At 37.0% G+C, this 27,192-nt stretch overlaps 1 protein-coding gene across 8 annotated transcripts in view; it reads right to left on the bottom strand.

Annotated features, from left to right (window-relative positions):
• CNTN4 (contactin 4) overlaps positions 1-27,192 on the bottom strand; it is a 928,656-nt gene that overhangs the window by 433,956 nt on the left and 467,508 nt on the right. Inside the window, exon 1 of one of the 8 annotated variants that reach the window (XM_082412136.1) lies at positions 11,568-22,028. The exons of the other annotated variants lie outside the window; for them this stretch is intronic. Coding sequence (XP_082268262.1) covers positions 11,568-11,574 — 7 coding nt within the window. The 5' untranslated portion in view covers positions 11,575-22,028. Of the gene's footprint in view, positions 1-11,567; positions 22,029-27,192 lie in introns of those variants that run through there. 8 annotated transcript variants of the gene reach the window in all.

The following is a 27,192-nucleotide window of genomic DNA, read 5'->3' as shown; positions in this document are numbered from 1 at the left end:
AAGAGACCTCTGGGACAACATTAAACGAAACAACATTCGCATTACAGGGGTCCCAGAAGGAAAAGAGAGAAAGGACCCGAGAAAATATTTGAAGAGATTATTGTTGAAAACTTCCCTAACATGGGAAAGGAAATAGCCACCCAAGTCCAAGAAGTGCAGAGACTCCCATACAGGATAAACCCAAGGAGAAATACGCCAAGACACATAGTAATCAAATTGGCAAAAATTAAAGACAAAGAAAAATTATTGAAAGCAGCAAGGGAAAAACGACAAATAACATACAAGGGAACTCCCAAAAGGTTAACAGCTGATTTCTCAGCAGAAACTCTACAAGCCAGAAGGGAGTGGCATGATAAAGTGATGAAAGGGAAGAACCTACAACCAAGATTACTCTACCCGGCAAGGATCTCATTCAGATTCCATGGAGAAATCAAAAGCTTTACAGACAAGCAAAAGCTAAGAGAATTCAGCACCACCAAACCAGCTCTACAACAAATGCTAAAGGAACTTCTCTAAGTGGGAAACACCAGGGAAGAAAAGGACATACAAAAACAAACCCACAACAATTAAGAAAATGGTAATAAAAACATCATATCAATAATTACCTCAAACGTGAATAGATTAAATGCTCCAACCAAAAGACACAGGCTTGCTGAATGGATACAAAAACAAGACCCATATATATGATGTCTACAAGAGACCCACTTCAGACCTAGGGACACATTCAGACTGAAAATGAGGGGATGCAAAAAGATATTCCATGCAAATGGAAATCAAAAGAAGCTGGAGTAGCAATTCTCATATCAGATAAAATAGACTGTAAAATAAAAAATGTTACAAGAGACAAGGAAGGACACTACATAATGATCAAGGGATCAGTCCAACAGGAAGACATAACAATTATAAATATATAGGCACCCAACATAGGAGCACCTCAATACATAAAGCAAATGCTAACAGCTAGAAAAGAGGACATCTACAGTAACACAATAATAGTGGGGGACCTTAACACCTCACTTACACCAATGGACAGATCATCCAGACAGAAAATCAATAAGGAAACACAAGCTTTAAATGACACAATAGACCAGATAGATTTAATTGATATTTATAGGACATTCCATCCAAAAACAGCAGATTACACTTTCTTCTCAAGTGCACATGGAACATTCTCTGGGATAGATCACATCTTGGGTCACAAATCAAGCCTCAGTAAATTTAAGAAAATTGAAATCATATCAAGCAACTTTTCTGACCACAACGTTATGAGATTAGAAATGAATTACAGGGAAAAAAATGTAAAAACCACAAACACATGGAGGCTAAACAATACTTTACTAAATAACCAAGAGATCACTGAAGATATCAAAGAGGAAATCTTTGAAACATCGAAAACACGATGATCCAAAACCTATGGGATGCAGGAAAAGCAGTTCTAAGAGGGAAGTTTATAGCTATACAAGCCTACCTCAAGAAACAAGAAAAATCTCAAATAAACAATCTAAACTTACACCTAAAGGAACTAGAAAAAGAAGAACAAACAAAACCCAAAGTTAGCAAAAGAGATGAAAAATAAACATCAGATCAGAAATAAATGAATTAAGAAACAAAGAAAACAACAGCAAAGATCAATAAAACTAAAAGCTGGTTCTTTGAGAAGATAAACAAAATTAATAAACCTTTAGCTAGACTCATCACGAAAAAGAGGGACAGGATTCAAATCAATAAAATTAGAAATGAAAAGGAGAAATCACAACTGACACTGCAGAAATACAAAGGATGATAAGAGATTACTACAAGCAACTCTATGCCAGTAAATGGACAACCTGGAAGAAATGGACAAATTCTTAAAAAGGTAAAACCTTCCAAGACTGAACCAGGAAGAAACAGAAAATATGGACAGACCAATCACAAGTAATGAAATTGAAACTGTGATTAAAAAGCTTCCAACAAACAAAACCCCAGACTAGATGGCTTCACAGGTGAATTCTATCAAACATTTAGAGGAGAGCTAACACCCGTCCTTCTCAAATTCTTGCAAAATATTGCAGAGGAAGGAATACTCCCAAACTCATTCTATGAGGCCACCACACCCTGATATCAAAACCAGACAAAGTTGTCACAAAAAAAGAAAACTACAGGCCGGTATCACTGATGAACATAGATGCAAAAATCCTCAACAAAATAGTAGCAAACAGAATCCAACAACACGTTAAAAGGATCATACACCATGACCAAGAGGGATTTATCCCAGGGATGCAAGGATTCTTAATATATGCCAATCAATCAATGTGATACACCATATTAACAAACTGAAGAGGAAAAACCATATGATCATCTCAATAGATGCAGAAATAGCTTTTGACAAAATTCAATACCCATTTATGATAAAAACTCTCCAGAAAGTGGGCATAGAGGGAATCTACCTCAACATAATAAAGGCCATATACGACAAACCCACAGCAAACATCATTCTCAATGGTGAAAAACTGAAAGCATTTCCTCTAAGATCAGGAACAACACAAGGATGTCCACTCTCGCCACTATTATTCAACATAGTTTTGGAAGTCGTAGCCATGGCAATCAGAGAAGAAAAAGAAACAAAAGGAATACAAATTGGAAAAGAAGAAGTAAAACTGTCACTGTTTGCAGATGGCATGATACTATACATAGAGAATCCTAAAGATGCCACCAGAAAACTACTAGAGCTAATCAATGAATGTGGTAAAGTTGCAGGATACAAAATTAATGCACAGAAATCTGTTGCATTCCTATACACTAATGATGAAAAATCTGAAAGAGAAATTAAGGAAACACTCCCATTTACCACTGCAACAAAAAGAATAAAATACCTAGGAATAAATCTACCTAAGGCGACAAAAGACCTGTATGCAGAAAACTATAAGACAATGTTGAAAGAAATTAAAGATGAAACCAACAGATGGAGAGATATTTCATGTTCTTGGATTGGAAGAATCAATATTGTGAAAATGACTATACTACCAAAAGCAATCTACAGATTCAACGCAATCCCTATCAAATTACCAATGGCATTTCTTACAGAACTAGAACAAAAAATCTTAAAATTTGCAAGGAGACACAAAAGATCCCGAATCGCCAAAGCAGTCTTGAGGGAAAAAAACATAGCTGGAGGAAGCAGACTCCCTGACTTTAGACTATATTACAAAGCTACAGTAATCAAGACAATATGGTACTGGCAAAAAAAGAGAAATATAGATCAATGGAACAGGACAGAAAGCCCAGAGATAAACCCACGCACCTATGGTCAACTAATCTATGACAAAGGAGGCAAGGATATACAATGGAGAAAAGACAGTCTCTTCAATAAGTGGTGCTGGGAAAACTGGACAGCAACATGTAAAAGAATGAAATTAGAACCCTCCCTAACACCATACACAAAAATAAATTCCAAATGGATTAGAGACCTAAATGTAAGACCGGACACTATAAAACTCTTAGAGGAAAACATAGGAAGGACACTCTTTGACATAATTCACAGCAAGATCTATTTTGATCCACCTCCTAGAGTAATGGAAAAAAACCCAAAAATAAACAAATGGGACCTAATGAAACTTCAAAGCTTTTGCAAAGCACAGGAAACTACAAATAAGACGAAAAGACAACCCTCAGAATGGGAGAAAATATTTGCAAACGAAACAACGAACAAAGGATTAATCTCCAAAACATATAAACAGCTCATGCAGCTCAATATTAAAAAAACAAACAACCCCATCAAAAAATGGGCAGAAGACCTAAGTAGACATTTCTCCAAAGAGGACATACAGATGGCCAAGAGGCACATGAAAAGCTGCTCAACATCACTAATTATTAGAGAAATGCAAATCAAACCTACAATGAGGTATCACCTCACACCAGTGAGAATGGGCATCATCAGAAAATCTACAAACAACAAATGCTGGAGAGGGTGTGGAGAAAAGGGAACCCACTTGCACTGTTGGTGGGAATGTAAATTGATACAGCCACTATGGAGAACAGTAGGGAGGTTCCTTAAAAAACTAAAAATAGAATTACCATATGACCCAGCAATCCCACTACTGGGCATATACCCAGAGAAAACCATAATTCAAAAAGACACATGCACCCCAATGTTCATTGCTGCTCTATTTACAATAGCCAGGTCATGGGAGCAACCTAAATACCTATCGACAGACAAATGGATAAAGAAGATATGGTGCATATATGCAATGGAATATTACTCAGCCATAAAAAGGAACGAAATTGGGTCATTTGTAGAGATGTGGATGGACTTAGAGACTGTCATAGAGAGTGAAGTAAGTCAGAAAGAGAAAAACAAATATCGTATATTAACACATATATGTGGAACCTAGAAAAATGGTACAGATGAACCGGTTTGCAGGGCAGAAGTTGAGACACAGATGCAGAGAACAAACGTATGGACACCAAGGGGGAAAAACGTGGTGGGGTGGGGGTGGTGGTGTGATGAATTGGGAGATTGGATTGACATGTATACACTGATGTGTACAAAATGGATGACTAATAATAACCTGCTATATAAAAAATTAATTAAAATAAAATTCAAAAAAAAATAACGTTCTCTACTTTGTGCAACTAGTATTAATATGTCATATCTCGACTTCAAAATTGCTGCCAAAGGACCTGCGTGTGCTTCCAATTCCAAAAGTATATATACGTTTTGGTTATGTTAAGTTGAACAGTAGACTTCAAATGAAACACATTACAGTGTTTCTAGCCATTAAACTGTTATCAGCTGGGCATATGGAATAGAATCTTTGTGGATGCAGCTTTACAATATTCCAGCCCCTATGCAGTCCGAATAAAACTAGGCCACCTAGTAGTTCATCTCACTATAGGTTTGGTGCACTTAAAAGCAAACCTCACCTGACGTTAAAAAATGTAATTAAAATTTTTAGAGTCATCTGTATAAGAGATGCCACAGGGGCAGTCTGTTACAGTGCAGAGAGCCAAGGCACCGTGGTCGGTCTCCTCCAACCTGTATTTCCTAAATGTCCAGGACAGCCTCATCAAAATGTATTGTTCTCCCCCCGCTCCATTCTCTGCCCCTGTCCCTGTTCGCGGTTCCTTTCCGCCTCTAAATTCCTTCTTGCCATTTAAAAATACAAATCAATTTAACCTTTCCGGATCCTTCTCCTTCTGTATTCCACCTATTAATTGGGGGTCAACAATGAAGTCCAAGCCAGGTGGGCACCAGGTGGCCCAGGGAAGAAGCAACAGAGATGGTGAGAAATTATTCAAGTCATTTTTCTATTTAGAGTTCACAAAGTACATTCATGAAGAGCTCTCTCACGTAGATAGTATCACCCATCTAGGAGATGTGGAAATCCAGACTCAGAACAGTGACTTTCCCAAGGCCACGCAAATAGTTTTACCTTCGTAGCTACGTTTGCGATCATTACATTACATTCACATCAATAGATACTGAAAATCTATTCTGAAACAAGGATAGTGACGGCTGAAGGGGCACAGAAAATAATAGAATATAACTTTCTTCTCTCCAAACTTGGGTCTCCTATTGTGCTTGTGGGATCGTCTCACTACTGGAGCTGGGCAGGGTCAGGTCCATCCTTGCCTCTCAAAGGAGCAAAGGCCAACAACCAAGATACAGAGGTCACTTGGCTCTTCCCTACGGTTCTGGCGATGAAGCTGGGGAGGTGCTGCCACGCTCACTGGCTGCTCGCTTTTACCCGTCTTTACCTCTGTCTCATGGCTCTCAGCATTCTTGAAAGGGTCTTATCTATAATAGAGAAATTTTTAACAGGTCCCACTCTTTGTCTCAGGTGCTGTGAGGACTTTTGCTTCTAAACCTCTCCTGCATGAGTTGGGAAGCGGCACACAGAACAGGTGGTATATGATTGTTTAATGAGTGCTGCACTGTAATAGAGGGTAAGCATATGAACTGTCACATTCCATCAATGACCCATCTACACATTTCTAAGCTTTGCTGACAAGATCTGTAAAATGGGGTTAACAACAATATCTAACAGGATTATCATGTGGAGTAAATGAGATAATACATATGAGGTGTATTAGAAGTATATGATTTAGATGAGAACAGCTCTATTTGGAGAAAAAAGCATAAAAATATTTATTCAGTTATGTTTATACAATCAACACAACTTTAAGCACCCCTTCCAGGTCAAATAACTTCCTGCATCACATACTTGAAAACGTATTTCCCCCAAGTTATTAGCGGAATACAATGTCAATTTCTTTTTGGCAGTGGAAAACACCAACACATTCTCAGATAAAACACTCTACAATGTTCCTAATAGCTGTTCTCCAACTTGGCTGCATGTTTATAATTTTTAAATGCTCTGATATCAGTCTTATAAGGTATACTTAAATTTCTCAGAAAAGCAAACTAACACAATTTTTTTTAGTGTTTTCTTCTCCACCTACGGCTTGCTGTTACATCAAGGTTTTGTACACTCACAGCACATTGATCCACCCCTACAACTGCAAAATGCACAAAGTATGAGGTTTTACTAGATGACAAGTTGTTATGAGTTTCTACAAGTGCTGAAATATGATTCAGTGGAAACAACTGCAAAAAAGTTGAGGAGAGCAAACACACACACATAAAAAGCAGTGCCGCCAGAAAGAAATGTTAGAACTGATTAACTGAATCATCTCTGAAGGCCACAGACTTAAACTTTATCATGTACAGCAAGAGTAATTTAAAAATAGTCACAGGTTTCTAAAGACTTAGAAAAAGTGCCTTCAGGATGGTAACCCAAGAAATAAAATTATCTCATTATGCAAATAAGGACTAAGGTATCAGAGATGCTCTTTAACATTTTGGGTGTTTTCCTTCAGTAACAGAAGATTACAATCACTAGAGTAGAAGTAAGAAAACTCTCCGAGACCCTAGGTCACTATGCAAAAGGCAGTCAATTTCCTAAAGGTCCAGGAGAAGCAAAATGATCACTTCTACATTTGGAAACAGCACCCTTGGTAAGAAGAGATGAACTGAATCCAGAATATTCTTATAGGAAATGCTCAAAAAGCTTAATTCCGTGTTAAAATCCTGGGAGAAGAAAATTAAAGGAGGATTCCTATTCCTTGCCTTTTCTTTAACAATCTGCTTTAGAGCTATTGCAAACCAATATTTGTTCCTTGATGAAAAATTTGTAATACACTTGTTATGTGACACACTTTTCCAGGTGGGTAAAGCAGTAGGGACAATAAAATCCCTATCTTCTCGGAGTGTACATTCTATGGAAGGAGACAGACAAAAATCAAACAAGTAAAGGCACAGACATAGTAAAACGGACTACGGAGAAAAAGTGGGATGGGGGTGGCACACCACATGGCAAGTGCTTTTGTAAAACTTGGTATTTTATATTCACTTATAATACGGACGCTGCTTTACCCAGTCAATAAAGTACCTAACAAGTGCCACGCACAGGGCAGGTCTAGGGAGAGAGAAATCAGTAAGACATTATACATAAATCAAAAGGACAAAGATAAACATATATTTTTGTTTGGGTGAACATGTTCCAAATTAAGGTGAAGACAATAAATTTTTGTGAGTATGAAATCAGTGATGACATTTGTATAATGAAACAAAATGATGCCATATGTAAGGGTATGCAAATCTAAAATTACCGTTTTATTTATAGTAAAGGAGATAATTATTTAAAAATTGAAAAATAGAAGAGTTTTAAAAAGAGAAAATATATGATTTTAATATAAATATACTATATATTATAGAAATACACATGTATATAATATAGAAACATGCCTATAGGAAATGTATTTAGCATTTAATTTTTCAAGCCCCAAAGATTTATTTTCTTTAGAAAGTACAATGAGAAGAAACTCATTTATAGTCCTTAATTTATTTCACATCTTTTCTTTTTACTTGAAGTACAGTTGATTTACAGTGTTGTGCCAGTCTCTGCTGTACAGCAAAGTGACTCAGTTATACACATATATATATTCTTTTTTTATATTCTTTTCCATTATGGTTTATCCCAGGAGATCGGATATAGTTCGCTGTGCTGTACAGTAGGACCATGTTGTTTACCCATTCTAAATGTAATAGTTTCCATCTAGCAACACAAAATTCCCAGTCCATCCTTCTCCTCCCCTCCCCCTTGGCAACCACAAGTCTGATAATCCTTATTTTTAAATTAACTTATTTAGAGATAAGTTAGAGAGTTACCCTACTGAACTTACTGCTCTTGAGAACTATCTCTATTGTATAAATACAAATAGCTGTTTCATTGTTTTGAATTATGTATTGAACGTGTCAGCACACGAAGCATACATATTTATTTTCAAGAAAGCCTAGTAGAAAGATGAACGTTTCCATAGAATGGTTCAATATGACTTGGCTGAAGTATTAGAGGGTTTCTTAAACCTCTCTTGTTGATTATTTTACCTCAGAAGATGATGAAAGGAGAGGAAGACCAGACCTTATCGGCTGTCAGCATCCCCAGGCACTCCCATGTCTAGAGAGATTATTTGCGTGGTGAAATCTCCCAAAGGTGGAGCAATAGGGAATCAGACAGTTCGAGCTACTACTTCCTTTTCCATCCATTCTACTCAAACAAGTGGGTCGTTTTGAGAGTATTAATCATGCTCAAATCAAATGGTTTATGTGCTGGGCTAGGGAAAAGGCTTTAAGTATTTTTCTCTGCCTGAATTTCTCCGGCTCACTCGGAGCACAAACGTTCACCTGATGTTGACTTCAAAACTACGTCATCATCTCATGTGATTATTAAGTACATAGTTGAAACGACACCTCACATTTCGCTACTGTCAAGTTATTTCAGACTCTTGGTTAGATCTTACAACAAACCCTGTGATTGTACTGAAGAGTCAACCTAAACATTAAAAGTAGAGCATCACATCTAAAAATGATTCAGTCACTCACTAGGAAAAAAAAAAAAGATTTTATTATGTGCTTGAATGGTATAAAAGCACAGAAAAAAACCCCATCAAAGTGATCAAGATATGGCTTGTGGGAAAAGTAACTATAAAAAGACAAGTTTTTTTTATTATTTAATATTTTCAATTATTAAATACTTCTATCCCACAGAAATGTTCATAAATTACTATGGCACCCATGTACTCAAAAGCCAGATTTAAGAGATGATAACATTTACAGATTAGTTTAAAATATATCTATCTCTTTTTTAACATAGGATTTTATTTATTTATTTTTTTAACATCTTTATTGGAGTATAATTGCTTTACAATGTTTACAATGGTGTTTAACATAGCATTTTAAAATGACAGGTTTGGCTAAGGCCTTCTTTATCTCTCCTACCTGCTTTTATTCCCAGAAGTTTTCTGAAACTTGTATATATCATTACCATGCATATTTTTACACTTTTATTAACCATATATTGATATGTATGCCTGTGTATTTATGTATATACAGAGAAATAAAATTATATATATCATAAATAATTTTGTATTTCTAAATGTATATAAACAGCACTGCATTTCTATGTTATTTTGCAATTTACTATTTTCCCTCAATATTATATTTTTGCAGGTATTCCCATTGATACATGTAGCTCTAATTTAGTTATTTATGATGCAGTATTTGACTCTATGAATAAATAAATTATGTATTCATTCCCCTTCTGATGGACCGTTAGGTTGCTTCTGTCTCTTTGCTATTAAAACAGTGCTATGGTGAACATCGGGCACCTGTGTTCTTGTGTACATGCTCATGTTGTTCTTGGGCAGAAACCTAGAATCACCATTGCTGGATTCTAAGTATGTACATAATCAACTTCAGTGGACTGTTTACATTCCTCTACAATATGAATGTAACCATTTATACTCTATTCCTCACCCACATGACAGTTTTTTAGCAAAAAGCAATAGGTTGAACCAGATACCAAAAGAAAAAGTCCTTAGAAGAATATATAATTTACTTAACAAAGCCCATACAATTGACTCACCAAGAGAGGCAGCAGTGCAATAGGAGAGGAGCTTAAAATTATTCAGAAAAGCTTGCCGTGGGAGCTTGAGGAGGGCTGACAGTAGTGAGTACAAGAAGTTACAGGCAGGAGCCAAGGGACAAAGTAGAGGCAGTATCTATAAAACTCACTGGTCTGGAGACCTGAAGAGTCTGAGGTCATCACTTTTCATCAATCTAATAACAAGGGTGAGGCAAAGGAAAAGATTTGAAGTAGGCTCCCCTCCATTTAAATGATGCGTGAGTGTTAAATATTCAGGAAAACTTTCATTTAAATGGGACACACACTTGTTAAAGATGCAGAGCTTAAAAGGGCAACCCATAGCCATTTGGGAAGTCTTTTTCCAAGGATCATTTAATTCACTAAGAATGCTGAATGGTGCGCGCTTAGAGGGGCAAATATTTATTTCACTTTAAAAACAAAAGGAATAGCAACTGGTTGTGCAAAGATAAGAAAAGGATGTGGAATTAGCCATAAAACAATAGCAGACCTACTAGAGAATGGACTTGAGGATATGGGGAGGGGGAAGGGTAAGCTGTGACAAAGTGAGAGAGTGGCATGGACATATATACACTACCAAACGTAAAATAGATAGCTAGTGGGAAGCAGCCGCATAGCACCAGGGAGATCAGCTGGGTGGTTTGTGACCACCTAGAGGGGTGGGATAGGGAGGGTGGGAGGGAGGGAGACGCAAGAGGAAAGAGATATGGGAACATATGTATATGTATAGCTGATTCACTTTGTTATAAAGCAGAAACTAACACACCACTGTAAAGCAATTATACTCCAATAAAGATATTAAAAAAAAAAAAATAGCCTCCAAAGTGGTCTCAAGGCTAAAATCCCTTTAAAGTCCATTCTGCAGTAGTCAGGGCGAATTCTTATTAAAAGGGTAAATCAGGTAATAAACTCAGTTTGAAACCTTACAATGACTTCTTATGGCCACAGAATCACAACCATCTAAATTTCTTACCCTGGCTTAAAAGCCCTCTGTGACCTGGCCTTTGTGGGCTTCCCTATCAATACCGAACCATCTTCTACCTTCACATTATGTTTAAACTACAGAGACTATAACCTTTCCACCTCTGGCTAAGCCTAAGGATCCTTGCACTACAGTGTGTCTGCTTGAGGGCTCCCCTTCCATTCCTCCAATCTCTTGATGTCTGCTTCTCTTTGCTTAGGCCTCAGCTCTCCCAGGCTTACCTGATTACCTGGCCGACGTAGCCACTTAAGTCACTCACATCCCCATGTTTAAATTTTCCTTCTAGTACTGACTACTGTCTACTTTCTCATTTAACAGTTTTTCCAAATTATTTACCGTTTGCCTCCCTCAATTAGAATTAAACCCCATGAAAATTCAATCCCTGCAACCCCGATTCTTGGAACTGCACTAGCCCGTGACAGGTTATCAGTTAGTTCCATAGCATAGATCTGTGGCATCTATAGAGTAATAATTACCAGGGTAATCTCACATCTCCCAGACAATCCATTAAGAAACCTGAAGCCTCCACGTTCAAAATGCATCCAGAATCCATCCCTTCCCCTCACTGCTACCACCCCCATTCCAGTCCAAGCCAACATCACCTGACATGGATGACTACAGCAGCTGCCCAGCTGGGCTCCTTGCTTCCATGATTGCTGTGCTACAGGTTATTCTCCCCAGAGAAGCCAGAGAAATTCAAATCATGTCATGACACCCCTTTGCTCAAAGCCCTGTAACCCCTCCCTTCTCTCTCAGAATAACACTCAGATTCTTTACTGTGCCTCCAGGGTCCTTCGAGACCCGACACCCTGCTGTGTTCTCTGATCAAGTCTCCCACTTCCTTCCACTGTCTGACTCACTGCACTCCGGAGACTCTAGGATTTGTCTGGTCCTCAAATGTCCCCAGCAGCATCCTGCCTTAGGGCTCTGAATTCACTCTTCCACTTTTCAGAAGGCTCCTCCTACCGATAATCCTGGATTTTGATCTCCCTTTCTTTCTGAAGTCTCCACGTTTATTCTTATCAGAGAAGTTTTCATTGAAAAACCTACCCTGCTTTATTCTTCTTCTTACAACTTTTTACCACGTGAAATGTCACGAAGTTATTTGTGTATTGTTAACACTGTTGGAATATAAGATCCACGAGATCAGGAATTTTGCCTGTTTTTGCTTTCTGCAGTTTCTCTAAAGTTTAGCCAGTTGTCTGACTCATAGGAACTCAAAAAATATTTGCTAAATGAATGGGGGGAAAGGCTTTATCCTGGTTTCCAGGATATGCAAGATCAGAGGAGGGTTTTGAAAAGAGAGGTCAAATCAGGGAAATCCTCTACATTCTTTTTTAACAGACTAATGAAGCTCAGATGTACTAGAGGTTTATACAAAGTCACACAGCGAGGTAGTCAAGAGTAACATCTTGCTAGGCACATGGTAGGATTCTACTTTCTTTGCCTTTGACCACGTGATTTGCGCTGGCAGATGAAATGTGACAGAAGTTATGTGTCACTTCCAGGTAGAAATGTAAATAGCCTCAATGATGTACATTTCCCTTCCTACTGTCGATGGTGTTTAAAGCAGGTGTTAAGAGGAAGCCTCCACCAGCCCAGGTCCCTGAATGAATCAACAGTAGAGGCCCCTCGGCGACAGATCCCCTTGGAAGATGTAGTGTGAGTGAAATACACACATTCCCAGGGTCGTGTCATTGAAACTTTTATTGTAGCACAAGCTAGACTATGTTGCTTATCCCAAATAATACACACAGCTACCAAGTGGAAGAGATAGGACACAAATCCACATCTCCTTCCTATCATTCTAAGCTGCCCTGTGACAAGAGACAGAGCTTTGTTAAAGAAGGAATAGATGAGCCCATAATGCGCTGTTTGTATTCGACTGGAGCTCTCATATACACCTCATTTCATTTTCAAGCACAGGAAATAAAGAAAAAAATCTTTAAGCCGTAAGACATGAAATATAAGTCATTATCCAAAAGTTTCTGAATTCGATATTTAGAAACTACTGTCTCTAATGCTTACATGTTCATTTTTTCTATTTACCTAATCCATTTTATTCAGACACTTAAATCAGCAGAGCGCCAGAATTATTTTCCATAGGGTTGTTTCTGTAGAGATTTGATTATCTGCTTCTCACACCACAGAAAAATCTCTATAAACCTGCATTTGCATAACATTACAAGAGGCAGACTATTTCTAACGATTTTTCCACCCTAGGAGATCCTAAAGTACCTTCTCAATCAAAGACAGAATTTCATGTTGTATACTTTCAACATAATGAATACACTGTATTTCTAATTTTATTAGTCTTCGATGTTTGACATATAGGGAAAGGTCAGTTACTCTTTAATTAACCCTAAATATTATTCCCTAGTCATACAGAGTAACAAGTTTGCTCCATCCGAAATGAAAAAAAAATTCTTGACAATTATAATTTGGTAGAGAAGTGAGAGGCACAGAAACATGGGAAGGGACTCAAGAATTCCAGAAGGCATTTTAAACAACAAATTATAATCAAGTAAGTGAAGAAACAATTTCGCCCCATACTCATATTCACTCATGTTCATTCAGCCACCTCAACCACCCTGGGATTTAAACTTTCGAACAGTTTATGAGGTTGCCTTAATATGATCGGACATACTCCTGTATGTGCTCACTGAAACCTCATTTACTTAAGCCTTCTTTTCCCCCTAAGCCAAAATGTAGGACAGCATACTCAGCAGGTAAATTTGTGCTTCATCAAGAAAGTAACTAGTACATTAGTCTTCTCTCTTGCTTTTGTTATATTACTACCACATAGCACTTGTAATCTGTGGATGACATGCTCTCTATTAATAAGAATCCCATAACTAAAATAGGGATGGGGTAGAATCCCAAAATTGAGGTTCTGAATATTTTATCGCTTGAGAAACAAGTGCTCCACATCTCAATAAAGAAGAGATTTTAGACTCTTGCTGACAACTAACTCAGACCTCAGGCAATGGAGAACCTCATCCAACTTATACCCAATGCTTGTTTCTCCATTTAATTCCCTCAGGAATTTGATGTGTGCTAGAGAATTGACCCAAGTACACTCTCTAATGCAGTAATGAATAATGCTGATGTAACTTCCTCCAAGGAATTATTTTTGACTGATGAGTCGAGGGTTCTCTGGCGTTACTAACTTTTAACCAAAGGAAGTTTGATGAATGCTACAAACCATGCTATAAAAGGTGGCCATAATATAGAAAGTGTTGCAAGCAAAGCTGTTAAGTAGTTAGACAGGCTTTCTGGGTGTCTTCTGACCCTATGCAATAATACCACACATTGGTCTAGCTGCTCACCATCTTTAAAGCTGCAAACAGGGTTTATTTTAAACTACCCAAAAGGATGGAGAAAATGACATCAGAATAAAGAGGCCATAAACTTGGGATTTATGGAAAACAGATTACCAGAGGACTAACGATGGTGATGCTGTATGGTGGTTAACAGCTCACAGATTCTGGGTTCAGAAAGACTAGTTTTGAGTTAGTCCTCCACCATTTACCAGCTGTATGATCTTGAGAAAGCATTTAAACTCTATAAGCCTTAGTTTCATCTTCTGTAAAATGGATAAAATGGAACCCACAATTAGCATCAGTGCCCAGGGGTGGTATAGAAGGGCTTTAGCCAAAACTCCAACCATAACCCCTATATGTGGATACCTCCTAATCTCTGAAATGGACAACTGGTATTTTCCTAGTCTTATGTACAGCGTGATTGAATGCATTTTTTCTTTCCTTTGTGCAAAAGCTATTTATTACTTCCAGCACGTTATTTCAGCTATGGCTGAATGTATTTTTTAAGGAAATTTATATTGATCCAAAACATATACACCATGTAAAAATAATGTGCTTAAAACAGATATTCAGCTTCAAAACAAGTCTACTATAGTCTACTCTAAACCCAGATTGCCATCACTGATTCCTTAGTATATAGAATATCTATAACTGCCACTGACTAACCCATTCTGAAAATTAAAATGGGATACTGCACGTAAAACATTTAACACAATGCTGGATACATGGCAAATATTCAGCAAATACCAGATGTTATTATTAATAATGTATTTTGTTGTATACATTTAAGTGTATTTTTCTTAGATTAAAAATTACTTTGAAGGCCAAGGAAAGAAAAAACAACCTTGTTGTCCCATTTGAAAATGCCTTTTAAATGGGAAAAGTTGTTACCATTAGTAACAGCTTGAGGAAATTTGTTCAGCTACAAAACCAAGGAAGTGGATCTTTATCTCCCCATTTATGTATATATGTTGGGACAACATTTGTACAAATGTCATGGCTGTACATGCACAAATAAATACATCAACTAATTGAACTGATTTTTTGGGCCTTAGCTGCCAGGAGCTATTTATATTTATGTGCCTTTAGTGTTTAACTTCACTGAATTTCTCTTAAAGATACATAGATTTCTTGATATTTTTGAATTATAGAATAAAAGTGATACACACACAAAATCAAGGAAAGAGTGCTGGCTTCATTGCACTTCAAATACCATATTAAAAAAATATATGTATGTGTACATATGTACATATACATACATACAATAAATTCAATTTTAGCTAGAACCATAAAATTGAAATTGGTTCCTAAAAATTCCAATCATTGGTGATTAGAATGTTGACAGGCAAACAGAGTTTGCTTTGATTTTTTTCTCTTTTCTCTCTAAAGCATTTTCTCCCTCGAAATCAGCCAGAAGACTTCCTGTATAATAAGATTTAGGTGATTCCGAATGTGCAATTGTGTTTGCTACTACCACTGCAGTTTTAGGAGTGTGGAACCACTCAGACCTCCTAACACTGCCAACTGGGCTCAGGGATGGGACTAACAAGGTTGTCTGGTGACACAGCAAGTAAAAATTAAAATCAGAGGAGCAATTGCGTTTGCTACTGGGAGTCACTAAAGGGAGGCGGAAGAGAGGCAGTAAGACGCTGCCAGGCTTCAAGCACCTGCTGAATTCAGAGTGTGTTGCAGCCTCAATATAGCCTGATAAGGGAAGGTCGTAAAAGAGAATTACAAAAATCAATTCTTGAGGTGACCAAAGCATGAATAAAAATTTCAGCAGCTGCCTGGTTAGAACGGATGAATGCAAAAAAAGTTCATTAGGGAGGAGGAGGGGAGAAGAAAAACTGACAAAGTGTAACACTTTCAACACAATATTTTTCTTGTACTTTCAAGTCATAGGATTAGATGGGGGTAAACAATGGCTGTTTTAAGGGACTGCTGAACACTATCATGTCATTCTCTGACAACTGAGACTTGATAAAGTCCGATTTTCCCATCTGTGGCCTCTTGATGCACAAGCATCTTTACACTGGGGGACAGTTCGGATTGAGTCTGAGCTCCTCTCCGTTGGTACTTTGATAGACACACAGCAGTGCTTCTCAGATGCTGGTCTTCATGGCTTCAGGCTGCTGGTTCTTTCTTTTGCACCCTTCTGTGGGAACATCTGGGGTGCCATCAGTCACCAGATGTACCATGTTGCTAAAGCTCTATGCTGAAGTTGATCAAAATTATGACTCAGGGGCCCTAAGTCAGGACAAAAATGCCTTACCATTTTTATGAACTTTTGTTCAGGCTCTCTCATTCAAGCGTAAGGTGCTCCTTGCCAAAGACCTTTGAAAGCTCCTGAAACTTCATTTAAAGTGTTAATGCTGAACTTAGAAGAGACATGACAAATTCAGAAGAGGCACTGTTCTTTCCTTTGCATCCCAATGTTTTGGTTCCTATTAAATTTATAACAAAGGACTGACCTTGCTATAATTTTCATGACAGTCTCTGAAATCTTGGTAAGAAAAAGGATTAGGAGAGTAGTAGTAGGTGCAAAAGAATGGAGGTTGCCTTGCAAATGCCTTGGAAATCACAGGGACTGCCAAGCGTAGCTGCCAAAGAATTTGCAAACTATGCCTGGTGGTGACCTGGTCTTTTATCCCTTTCCCACTACAAAGCTCAAGACATTTTGTTCAATGATCTCCCTAAATAATCAATTTCTGAGTTCATATTTACTATGTGTGGAAGTCAGATAACCTCAAAGAAGAAGATATTATCAAGGATGTTTCCCTTAACATTTAACTATGTCCTGTATGCTATACCAAAAAAGACATGATGGGTAATCAGATGTGGAGCCAATTCACTGTAAATTCAACATCCAATCGTAAAAAAAACCTCAGCACATGACATTTATGAATTAAAATTATATCTGCAAGATGGTCTTACAACTTGCGGACAGGAGGCAGTATCGAATAGTGGTAACAAGCACGGGGACTTAGAGTCATACCGCCTAGATTCAAATCCTGCTCCCGCATGCAGAGTGATGAACGGCAAACGATTGAACTTCTCTAATTATAAGTTTCCTTATCTGAAAAATAGACGTAATAAAAGAATCTACCTCCCAGGGATGGTGTACAGATTAAATGAATATATACACACACATATACAAGTATGTAAATACTGTGCTGGCCAAAAAGTTCGTTCAGGTTTTCCCGTAAAATGTTATGGGGACACCCAAATGAACTTTTTCGCCAACCCAAAACATACCTGGTTTGGTTCTTTACTACCACCAGAGTAAACACCCCATAATTATTGCTGTTACTATTGTTCATATTAGGATTATCATCGTGAGCATCATCATTTTTACCTAAACGAAAAAACAGAAAGAATTTGGAAGACAAGAAACGTCCATTTTATTAGTCTCTTAAAATAAAATAAATGTGCTCAATGGATAAGCTATAATTTGTTTAGTAAATTAATTTGCATGTAAATTAATGTGGGGGTTATTCGTAATTCAATATGCTTCTCACCTGCTTCTCTCCAAAGAAATATTTACATCAGGGTGGTTAAAAGGTCTATTTTAAACATTTAATCCTATCTACGTTCAAACCGCAGGACCCTTAAAATATTATCAATAAGTTTAACATATCTACATAGGTGTTCAATTATTGCTTTTAATTAAAGCTTCACAAGAAGGCACAGACTTTAGTCCTATTTTTTATTCAAAAAATTTAGACTCTGAGAATGATGTCATCTCATAAACTCCTAGAAGGGAAAAAACATGACAGCGCTTCATTTGTTTTATCCAGTATTAATGCAATGCCACCCACCTAGGACAGAGAATGATAAGTAATTCTCATGGTTATTATAGTGAACCTTCCGCTAAGTAATGAGACTCTGTCTAAGAGGTGACCAGCTTTGACAAAATGTTATACCTGCCTGCTTAAGGATCATGTAAATCTACTGTTGTAGTTTGAAAGAGCAGTACTGTCTGAAGATAAACAAAGACGCTCAGTTGGTGTCCATGGACAACATGCCAACTAGGATGGGGGCTGCCCTACTCTCTCCCAGTAGGAGAGGCTGCACCCGAGCTCATGCTCCATGCAGGGGAAACTACACCATCGCACAGGGCCTTAAGGTCTCTGGGAGCTCAGACCCAGGATTCTAGAACTCCTACAAATAGCTTGCCTGGGGCCAAGCAGCCTGCTTATCCTTTACTGACAAAGGTAGATCATTGGAGAGAAGGGGGCCTTGACGGGAACACAAACCCGCATTGCAGGCTCAAGCCAGTCAGGTTCTAACTTATCTTTTGGTTGGGTATGGAGGATCAGGGGACCTTTGGCTTTTCTCTGTGCTAACTCTTGACCTATGTGACTTTCCCAATAAATCCTGTTCTCTAGTCCATGATGTGTGACATTGTGGAATATGTCCTGAAATCTATGGGAGAGATGTATGTAGATTCAGATGGGACCTGCCATAGCAACTATGAACAGTATCATCTTTAAAATGCCCAAAACAAATCACTTTACTATAAAATTTATAGGCATTTGATATTAATAGAAAGAATGCATCACAGAAATACTTAGGAAATTGTGTAATACTGGCCAATGTTTCAAAGGAGTTAATAAAAATATGCCATGAAATCCTAAGACAAGCAAAGAAAGTATAGTATCACCATCAAAGGATGTACTATTCCCTCTAAAGTATAACTCAAATCATATCTCAAATTCTGTATTTTACCTCGTTAAACACTGGTCACATACTCAATGTGATATGAAACTGTGTCTAATATGATAAATACTACTTCTTTAAAAAGTTTATAATTTTTCCAAATATAGTCAGTTCTTGAGTGTTTCCACTAATAGGCTGAGATCAGAGACAAGAAATCTACAAAATTCATCACATTTATCTTTGAAAAAGAGTAAGGAAAAAACTACTCTAAATACCCAAGTAATACACACACACGGTTACACAGAAAGACACATAGACACATACACACACACTTTTCTTCTGATCTAATACTAAATAACTCTCCAAGCTCCACACTATTATATCCTGATCAACCAGACACTCCAGGGAAATCATCCTTTACCAGATTATTTATTTAGGAAGAGCAAAGAATTTGCATATTTTCATGGAATCAATGGATATGTAAATATTACCTCGACCACAGAATCGGTCTAAGGGATCTTGATCAGTAATGTTTCAAATTTTCAAAAGAAAACAGCTTCTCAGGAACACTATTCAACATTATTCCAAGAATGTAGCTCTCCAATGAAATACAGACTGACAGTCATTAACTAGGTAAGCAAAGTGATGCATTATGTTCCCAAAATCATCTCCCACTTTTGAAAATTTATCTTGAATATGTGCCAATAGATTTTCAGGAAGCCCAATCTGCATGCCATTCCCAAATAAGTCAAGGTCTTCAAGGTACAGTATTCTTAAAATACAAAAATAATGAGACTGCCTGAAAACACCGATTTATGTAAAAATAATGTGATTCTTGCCAGACTGCAAGGTTTATTGAAATACACGATTTTATTTAAATACAAGTATAACTGTTTGGAACTGACTGGGACATCACAGGTAATCAATATATGTGACTACCTCAGATGGTGATGATGATAACATAGTCTCTACTCTTCTTTCTAGTACCAAATGGTTAAATTTTTACCAGATACCATTAGCTATAAGGCAAAACTGGCTTTAATCATTCAGTTTAGAAGAAGATGAAAGAAATCCATCGACCCACATGTTCCACTTGCTAAAATATCTTCAACACATCTAGACCTTAGCCAACGCAGGACATTCTTATGGAACCTTAATCTGGCCACCTAAAATATGACCTATTCTTTCTATCAAAAATACCCAATCCAGATTCTAAGATGAAATAAAAATGTGTCATCACACAGACTTGAAAATCAATTAACTATTGCCTGATCATTTCAGGGGCCACAAACTCAACTTTCAATTCAGTTCAACAATTTACAAGTGATGTTACTATGGGAAAGTGTTACTATGGGAAAGTTCTATCTAAGCCACAGTTTTCTTATTTATTAAGCAGGGTTGATTTCAGTGTATCTACCTACCAGGATAATTGAGAAGATCAATGGAGGCAGATACATTCAGTTGAGTTTTTGTAATATTGTAGGTGCTGAATGAACACATGGTAGAGACTACTGAAAGTTTCATAGTCAAGAACTATTTGAATGCACATGGCATTCCACTGTCATGTTATTTACTTATTGGCCATAATTCTCCATGCTGTTAGTCAGTCAATAACCGCCAAAACATAAAATTAAATCAAAGAGAGTTATAGATTCTATTGTACTTGGTATATCAAATGGATGTTTTAACATATTTAGAAAGTGTATAGTCCATATATTTGTTATTCTTCTTATTGTGTATATTACAATTGTTCAGGCATACACAATATGTGAGTTCAGAAAATGGTGAATGAGTGCCATGTATGCTCAAATTAGGGATCGTAGAGGAAAGAAATCTCCTTAAAGATATCCAAATTCAAATTCAGACTCCCCATTCTGACACTGCTTCTCTCCCCAATATAGTGACCTAATTACAACCACTCAGTATAATACAATAAATACCAAAATAAATGCGGACAAAGCATCTATTTTGTTATGTACAAAATGTATTTCCTAACATCTGTGTAAACATTTCTAAGGCTACGAAAACCTTAAAAATAAACACTTTATTTGCTACCAACACAGAATGGACCACTCCAGAAAATGGTTAAACCGATCTTCTCTTTAAGAGAAGTTCAAACACATATTTTGAATGATATTTGTACTTTCCTAACTTTTCTTCTTTAAGAATGATGGAAATCATGTAAAGACAAGTAAAGAAAAGGTTTTAAAGACAATCACATGTGTTTTCTCATCTACTGGTGTGATATTAATTGCACTGAGGTAAGGACAAGATGACTAAAAGTTGGGGTCAGGCTAAAAAACTTCAATGATTGCTTCTCTTTCTCTACTGAAATAAAGACCAGGTTACTATACATGGCATTCAATGCTCACCTTTCTTCTTCTTCTTCTCACCCTACATGACAGCCCAATGGGGATCTTGTTTTTCTTTGTTTATTCTTTAAACATATGTACCTCATTCTCTTTTGCAGATTCAGAAGGCTTTCACCTGCTTTGTTAAAATTCACAAACCTACTCATATTGAAAGGGCAGCTACAATAGCACCAAACCCTACATTCTTAAGTGAATCCTAATCTCCTTGACACTGCCAACTTCCTGACTTAGCACCAGAGCACTTGACCTGTGTCTCTTTAAGGGCCCTTGTCAGTTGATAGTATGCTTAATTGATCATTTATTCAAAAAAATTATCAAACATCTACAAAGTTCCAGGCAACGTGATCACGGAGATACAGCACTGAATTCTACAGACACATTTTCTCTTTACGTGAAACGTACAATTTAATTGTAGAGACACACAAGTAAGTTAGTACAGACTGAAATAAGAGCAATTAGTGCATGTAAACTGTCATAAGCACTGTAATGATTAAGTAGCAGGTTAATTCAGGAAACAATGAAGGATGCTCTTTATGAAGGGCCATGAGGAAACTTTTGGCGTGATGGATTATTTTACTTGCGGTGATGGTTTCGTAGTTGTACACATAAGTCAAAATGTATAAATTTGTACATTTTTTAAATGGTGAGTTTGTTACATGTCAATTATACTCCAATAAAGTTTTTTTTTTTTTTTTTTTAAAGAAAAGAGAGACCAGTGGAAAGGTGCTGCTTTAGTTTCATCAGGTAAGTTTCTCTGATGGAGAGGGATTAAAGTCAAAGAATCAGCCAGTCACAGAAGTCAAAGAATAAAGCCAGTCACAGAAAAACAAGGGGAAAGACCAAGACAGAGTGAACAGCAGGTGTAAATGTCCTGCGCCAGGAAGAGACTGACTTATTTCAGTTATGGAGTGGTTAGAATTCTTAATGAGCCTGGCAGAGAGTTGCATGGGAAGAGGTGAGAGAAGAAGGCAGGGACATCATACATAGGACACAGGCCTCTACATTTTATTCCACGTGCAGTAATAAGCCACTCAAAGTTAAGAAGCGTGATAAGGTAGATTTACGTTTTTAAATGATCACTTTGGCTGCTATGTGGAGAATGGAACAGAAATGGAGAAGAGTGGAAGAAGAGTGAGCATGAGAAGACCAGTTAGAACTGTTCTGCGTCATCTCCCTAAGAAGTGCTGAGAGTCTGCCCCACTGCGGGAACACAGGAGATGAAGAGAAGTGGATTGGGGTGGTTTTAAATTCTTTGATGCTCCTCCTTCTGAAGGATGGAGCCTAATGCCCTTCCCTATAGTGTAAACAGAACACAGGGACTCACTTTGACAAACAGAATAGGGAAGAAATGGCCTTCCACCACCATGGCTTGCACCTAGGCACTGCGGCTTCCTTTTGCTTTCTCTCTGGGCCATTTGCTCTCGGAGGAAGCCGAGGGCTCTGCCATGAGGACACACAGCAGACACAGAGGAGCTCTGTGTGGAAAAGCAGAGGCCCCCCCTCCAACTGCCAGGATGAGCTTGCCAGCCATGAATGTGACGGAGCCAACCTGAAAGTAAATCCTCTGGCCCCAGTCAAGCCTTCAGAAATTGCAGCCCCAGATGACATCTGACTGCCACTTCCTGAGGTCAGAACCCCCCAGCTAAGTTGTTCCCAAATTCCTGAGAAAAAAAAACTTGCATGAGACAATAAACGTTCATTACTACTTTATAAAGAGAAAAAAAAGTTGAGAATGACCCTAGCATTCTTCTAATGCTTCCATTATCCAGATATTATCTTTGTGGGTGGGGAATGAATGGCTTAGACATTCCTGCCTAAGGAGAAATTATACTAGAAGACACACGTTTAAAACATTGGGCTTATTATGATAACAGCAGTGGGTGGCTAAAAACAGAAACAAGATTGCACTTTCACAGATCACTGAACTGAAAGGCACTTCAAAGAATGTTAAAAATAAGGCACTGAAACCAAAGAAACTGGTAAGTCCCATTTGTAAGAGGCAACTGGACTCCCTCAGACTTTAAGAATGGTTTCTGTGTTAAATCTCACACAACTAATACCACAACTACTCAGCACTCTGTCAAAATATCATGTGCTTAAAGGGCCTCTAATCACAATAATATTATGTGCCAGGTGGTCCCTGTTCCAGCACCCCATTCAGAGGTTAGTCCTGCCCCTCTATGTCACTCACTGTGTGATATTCTGGATAGGCAGAGGTAAGTAAGAAGATGTGTCATATTCTTTCTATTTACAAAAGCTTTGAACATCATTAAATAGAATAATAAAAGCAATATAACAGTATCGTTACATGTCATAGCCCACAATTGATTTATACTAATTTTTGCATAGTACATGGGGTCAAAAATACAATTATTTCCACATATAAAAAATAAGGCATGAAGAGAACATAATCTCACATAAAAATATGAAATACCTGAGTCAATACCGCCAGGGTGCATCTGATACATCACACTGGGGTATTACATCTATTTTGAGAGTGAGAAAATGTCAACCTTCTATATTAGCATTTCCCAAAATGTGGGATGCACAGCACTGGTATGAGACATAATTTTTAGACTGTACAGAGACAAGGCACTAAATAATACTGACTCACTCCAGAATAAATTCATTCCTTCTTGAATTCTCTTTGATTTCTTCTGATTAAAATAAAGAAGAAAGTCTGAGTTGATGTCAGCATGTCTTAAAAACCTGTCTAACATTTGACAGTCTTATTTTTGTGGAGAAAAATCAGGACTCGGAATCAGAGTCATCTGAGAACAAGCCAGGCTTTCACGCATTTGTTTCTATAATATTTACTTTTATGGTTATTTTTTACTTGTAACAAATGATACTGCTATGATGAAGTTCTTTTGGTAAAAAACAGAGTTAATAAAAATGGAAGTAAATATCTTGTAATAAAGTATAAAATAATAGAAAAGAACCTGAAAAGCATATATATATATATATATATATATATACATATACATATATAAATCATTTTGCTGTACATCTGAAACTAACACAACACTGCAAATGAACCACACTTCAATTTAAATAAATAAATAAATAAAATGCTGGCTAAAAAAAATTGGACTAAATAATAATACTCTGTATACAAGGAGTATACAGATTGAACAGAAATAGATGATCACTGAAGTGTAAGTGAGGGTAACACTAGCCCAGAAAACTCATTTTGCTTCCATTGCATTATTTACTTATGCAGAATCTCAGGTTTTAAGTGGTAGAGTTATTTACTTAAAGTTATAAAACTACAAAGTGGCAAATATTGTTCTAGATTCCTCGGATTTCTATTCATTAACATAATAAAAAGGTAAGAACAAACTTCAAGAGTGATTTCTTCTCTGTGTGTGTATTTTTTTAAATTTTTTGATGTTAGTAATAGTGTTTGTTTTTCCCTCAGTCTACTGCAATATAACTGACCTACAACACTGTATTAATTTACGGTATCCAACGTAATGATTTAATACATGTATATATAAAGAAATAATTATCACTATAAGTGGTAATTACTTTCATTCATTAGTACGCATAGTTACATTTTCTTCAAAAGTGATTCCAAATCACTGAACAAAACATTTATTCATTTACTTCTTTATTGAATTGGGGATTTAGATATTATGAAATCATAAACAATTATGAAGTACAATTGACTGATAATCTCCTTTTCCCTTTCCTCAACTTTTTATTTTTTTATTTTTTAAATTAATTTTATTTATTTTTTTATACAGCAGGTTCTTATTAGTCATCAATTTTATACACATCAATGTATATACGTCAATCCCAATCGCCCAACTCATTACACCCCTCCCCACCCCCCTGCCGCTTTCACCCCTTGGTGTCCATACGTTTGTTCTCTACATCTGTGTCTCAATTTCTGCCCTGCAAACCGGTTCATCTGTACCATTTTTCTAGGTTCCACATATATGTGTTAATATACGATATTTGTTTTTCTCTTTCGACTTACTTCACTCGGTATGACAGTCTCTAGATCCATCCACGTCTCAACAAATGACCCAATTTCATTCCTTTTTATGGCTGAGTAATATTCCATTGTACATATGTACCACATCTTCTTTATCCATCCGTCTATCAATGGGCATTTGGGTTGCTTCCATGAACTGGCTATTGTAAATAGTGCTGCAATGAACACAGGGGTGCATGTGTCTTTTTGAATTATGGTTTTCTCTGGGTATATGCCCAGTAGTGGGATTGCTGGGTCATCTGGTAATTCTATTTTTAGTTTCTTAAGGAACCTCCATACTGTTCTTCATAGTGGCTCTATCAATTTACATTCCCACCAACAGTGCAAGAGGGTTCCCTTTTCTCCACACCCTCTCCAGCATTTGTTGTTTGCAGATTTTCTGATGATGCCTATTTTAACTGGTGTGAGGTGATACCTCATTGTAGTTTCAATTGCATTTCTCTAATAATTAGTGATGTTGAGCAGCTTTTCATATGCTTCTTGGCCATCTGTATGTCTTCTTCGGAGAAATGTCTATTTAGGTCTTCTGCCCATTTTTGGATTGGGTTGTTTGTTTCTTTAATATTGAGCTGCATGAGCTGTTTATATATTTTGGAGATTAATCCTTTGTCCGTTGATTCGTTTGCAAATATTTTCTCCCATTCTGAGGGTTGTCTTTTCGTCTTGTTTATGGTTTCCTTTGCTGTGCAAAAGCTTTTAAGTTTAATTAGGTCCCATTTGTTTATTTTTGTTTTTATTTCCATTACTGTAGGAGGTGGATCAAAAAAGACCTTGCTGTGATTTATGTCAAAGAGTGTTCTTCCTATGTTTGCCTCTAAGAGTTTTAGAGTGTCCAGTCTTACATTTAGGTCTTTAATCCATTTTGAGTTTATTTTTGTGTATGGTGTTAGGCAGTGTTCTAATTTCATTCTTTTAAATGTTGCTATCCAGTTTTCCCAGCACCACTTATTGAAGAGACTGTCTTTTCTCCATTGTATACCCTTGCCTCCACTGTCATAGATTAGTTGACCATAGATGTGTGAGTTTGTCTCTGGGCTTTCTATCTTGTTCCATTGATCTGTGTTTCTGTTTTTGTGCCAGTACCATATTGTCTTGATTACTGTAGCTTTGTAATATAGTCTGAAGTCAAGGAGACTGATTCCTCAAGCTCCGTTTTTTTCCCTCAAGACTGCTTTGGCTATTTGGGGTCTTTTGTGTCTCCATACAAATTTTAAGATTTTTTTTCTAGTTCTGTAAAAAATGCCTTGGTAATTTGATAGGGATTGCATTGAATCTGTAGATTGCTTTGGGTAGTAGAGTCATTTTCACAATATTGATTCTTCCAATCCAAGAACATGGTATATCTCTCCATCTGTTGGTATCATCTTTAATTTCTTTCATCAGTGTCTTATAGTTTTCTGCATAAAGGTCTTTTGTCTCCTTAGGTAGGTTTATTCCTAGATATTTTATTCTTTTTGTTGTGATGGTAAATGGGAGTTTTTCCTTAATTTCTCTTTCAGATTCTTCATAATTAGTGTATAGGAATGCAAGAGATTTCTGGGCATTAATTTTGTATCCTGAAACTTTACCAAATTCATTGATTACCTCTAGCAGTTTTCTGGTGGCATCTTTAGGATTCTCTATGTATAATATCATGTCATCCGCAAACAGTGACAGTTTTACTTCTTCTTTTCCAATATGTATTCCTTTTGTTTCTTTTTCTTCTCTGATTGCTGTGCCTAGGACTTCCAGAACTATGTTGAATAACAGTGGTGAGAATGGACATCCTTGTGTTGTTCCTGATCTTAGAGGAAATGCTTTCAGTTTTTCACCATTGAGAATGATGTTTGCTGTGGGTTTGTCGTATATGGTCTTTATTATGTTGAGGTAG

Source organism: Balaenoptera physalus, assembly GCF_965194825.1.
Source record: "Balaenoptera physalus genome assembly, chromosome: 11".
Classification (NCBI taxonomy): Eukaryota; Metazoa; Chordata; class Mammalia; order Artiodactyla; family Balaenopteridae; genus Balaenoptera; species Balaenoptera physalus.
Note: the sequence above shows the minus strand (reverse complement) of the source record. Positions and strands in the feature narration are given on the sequence as shown.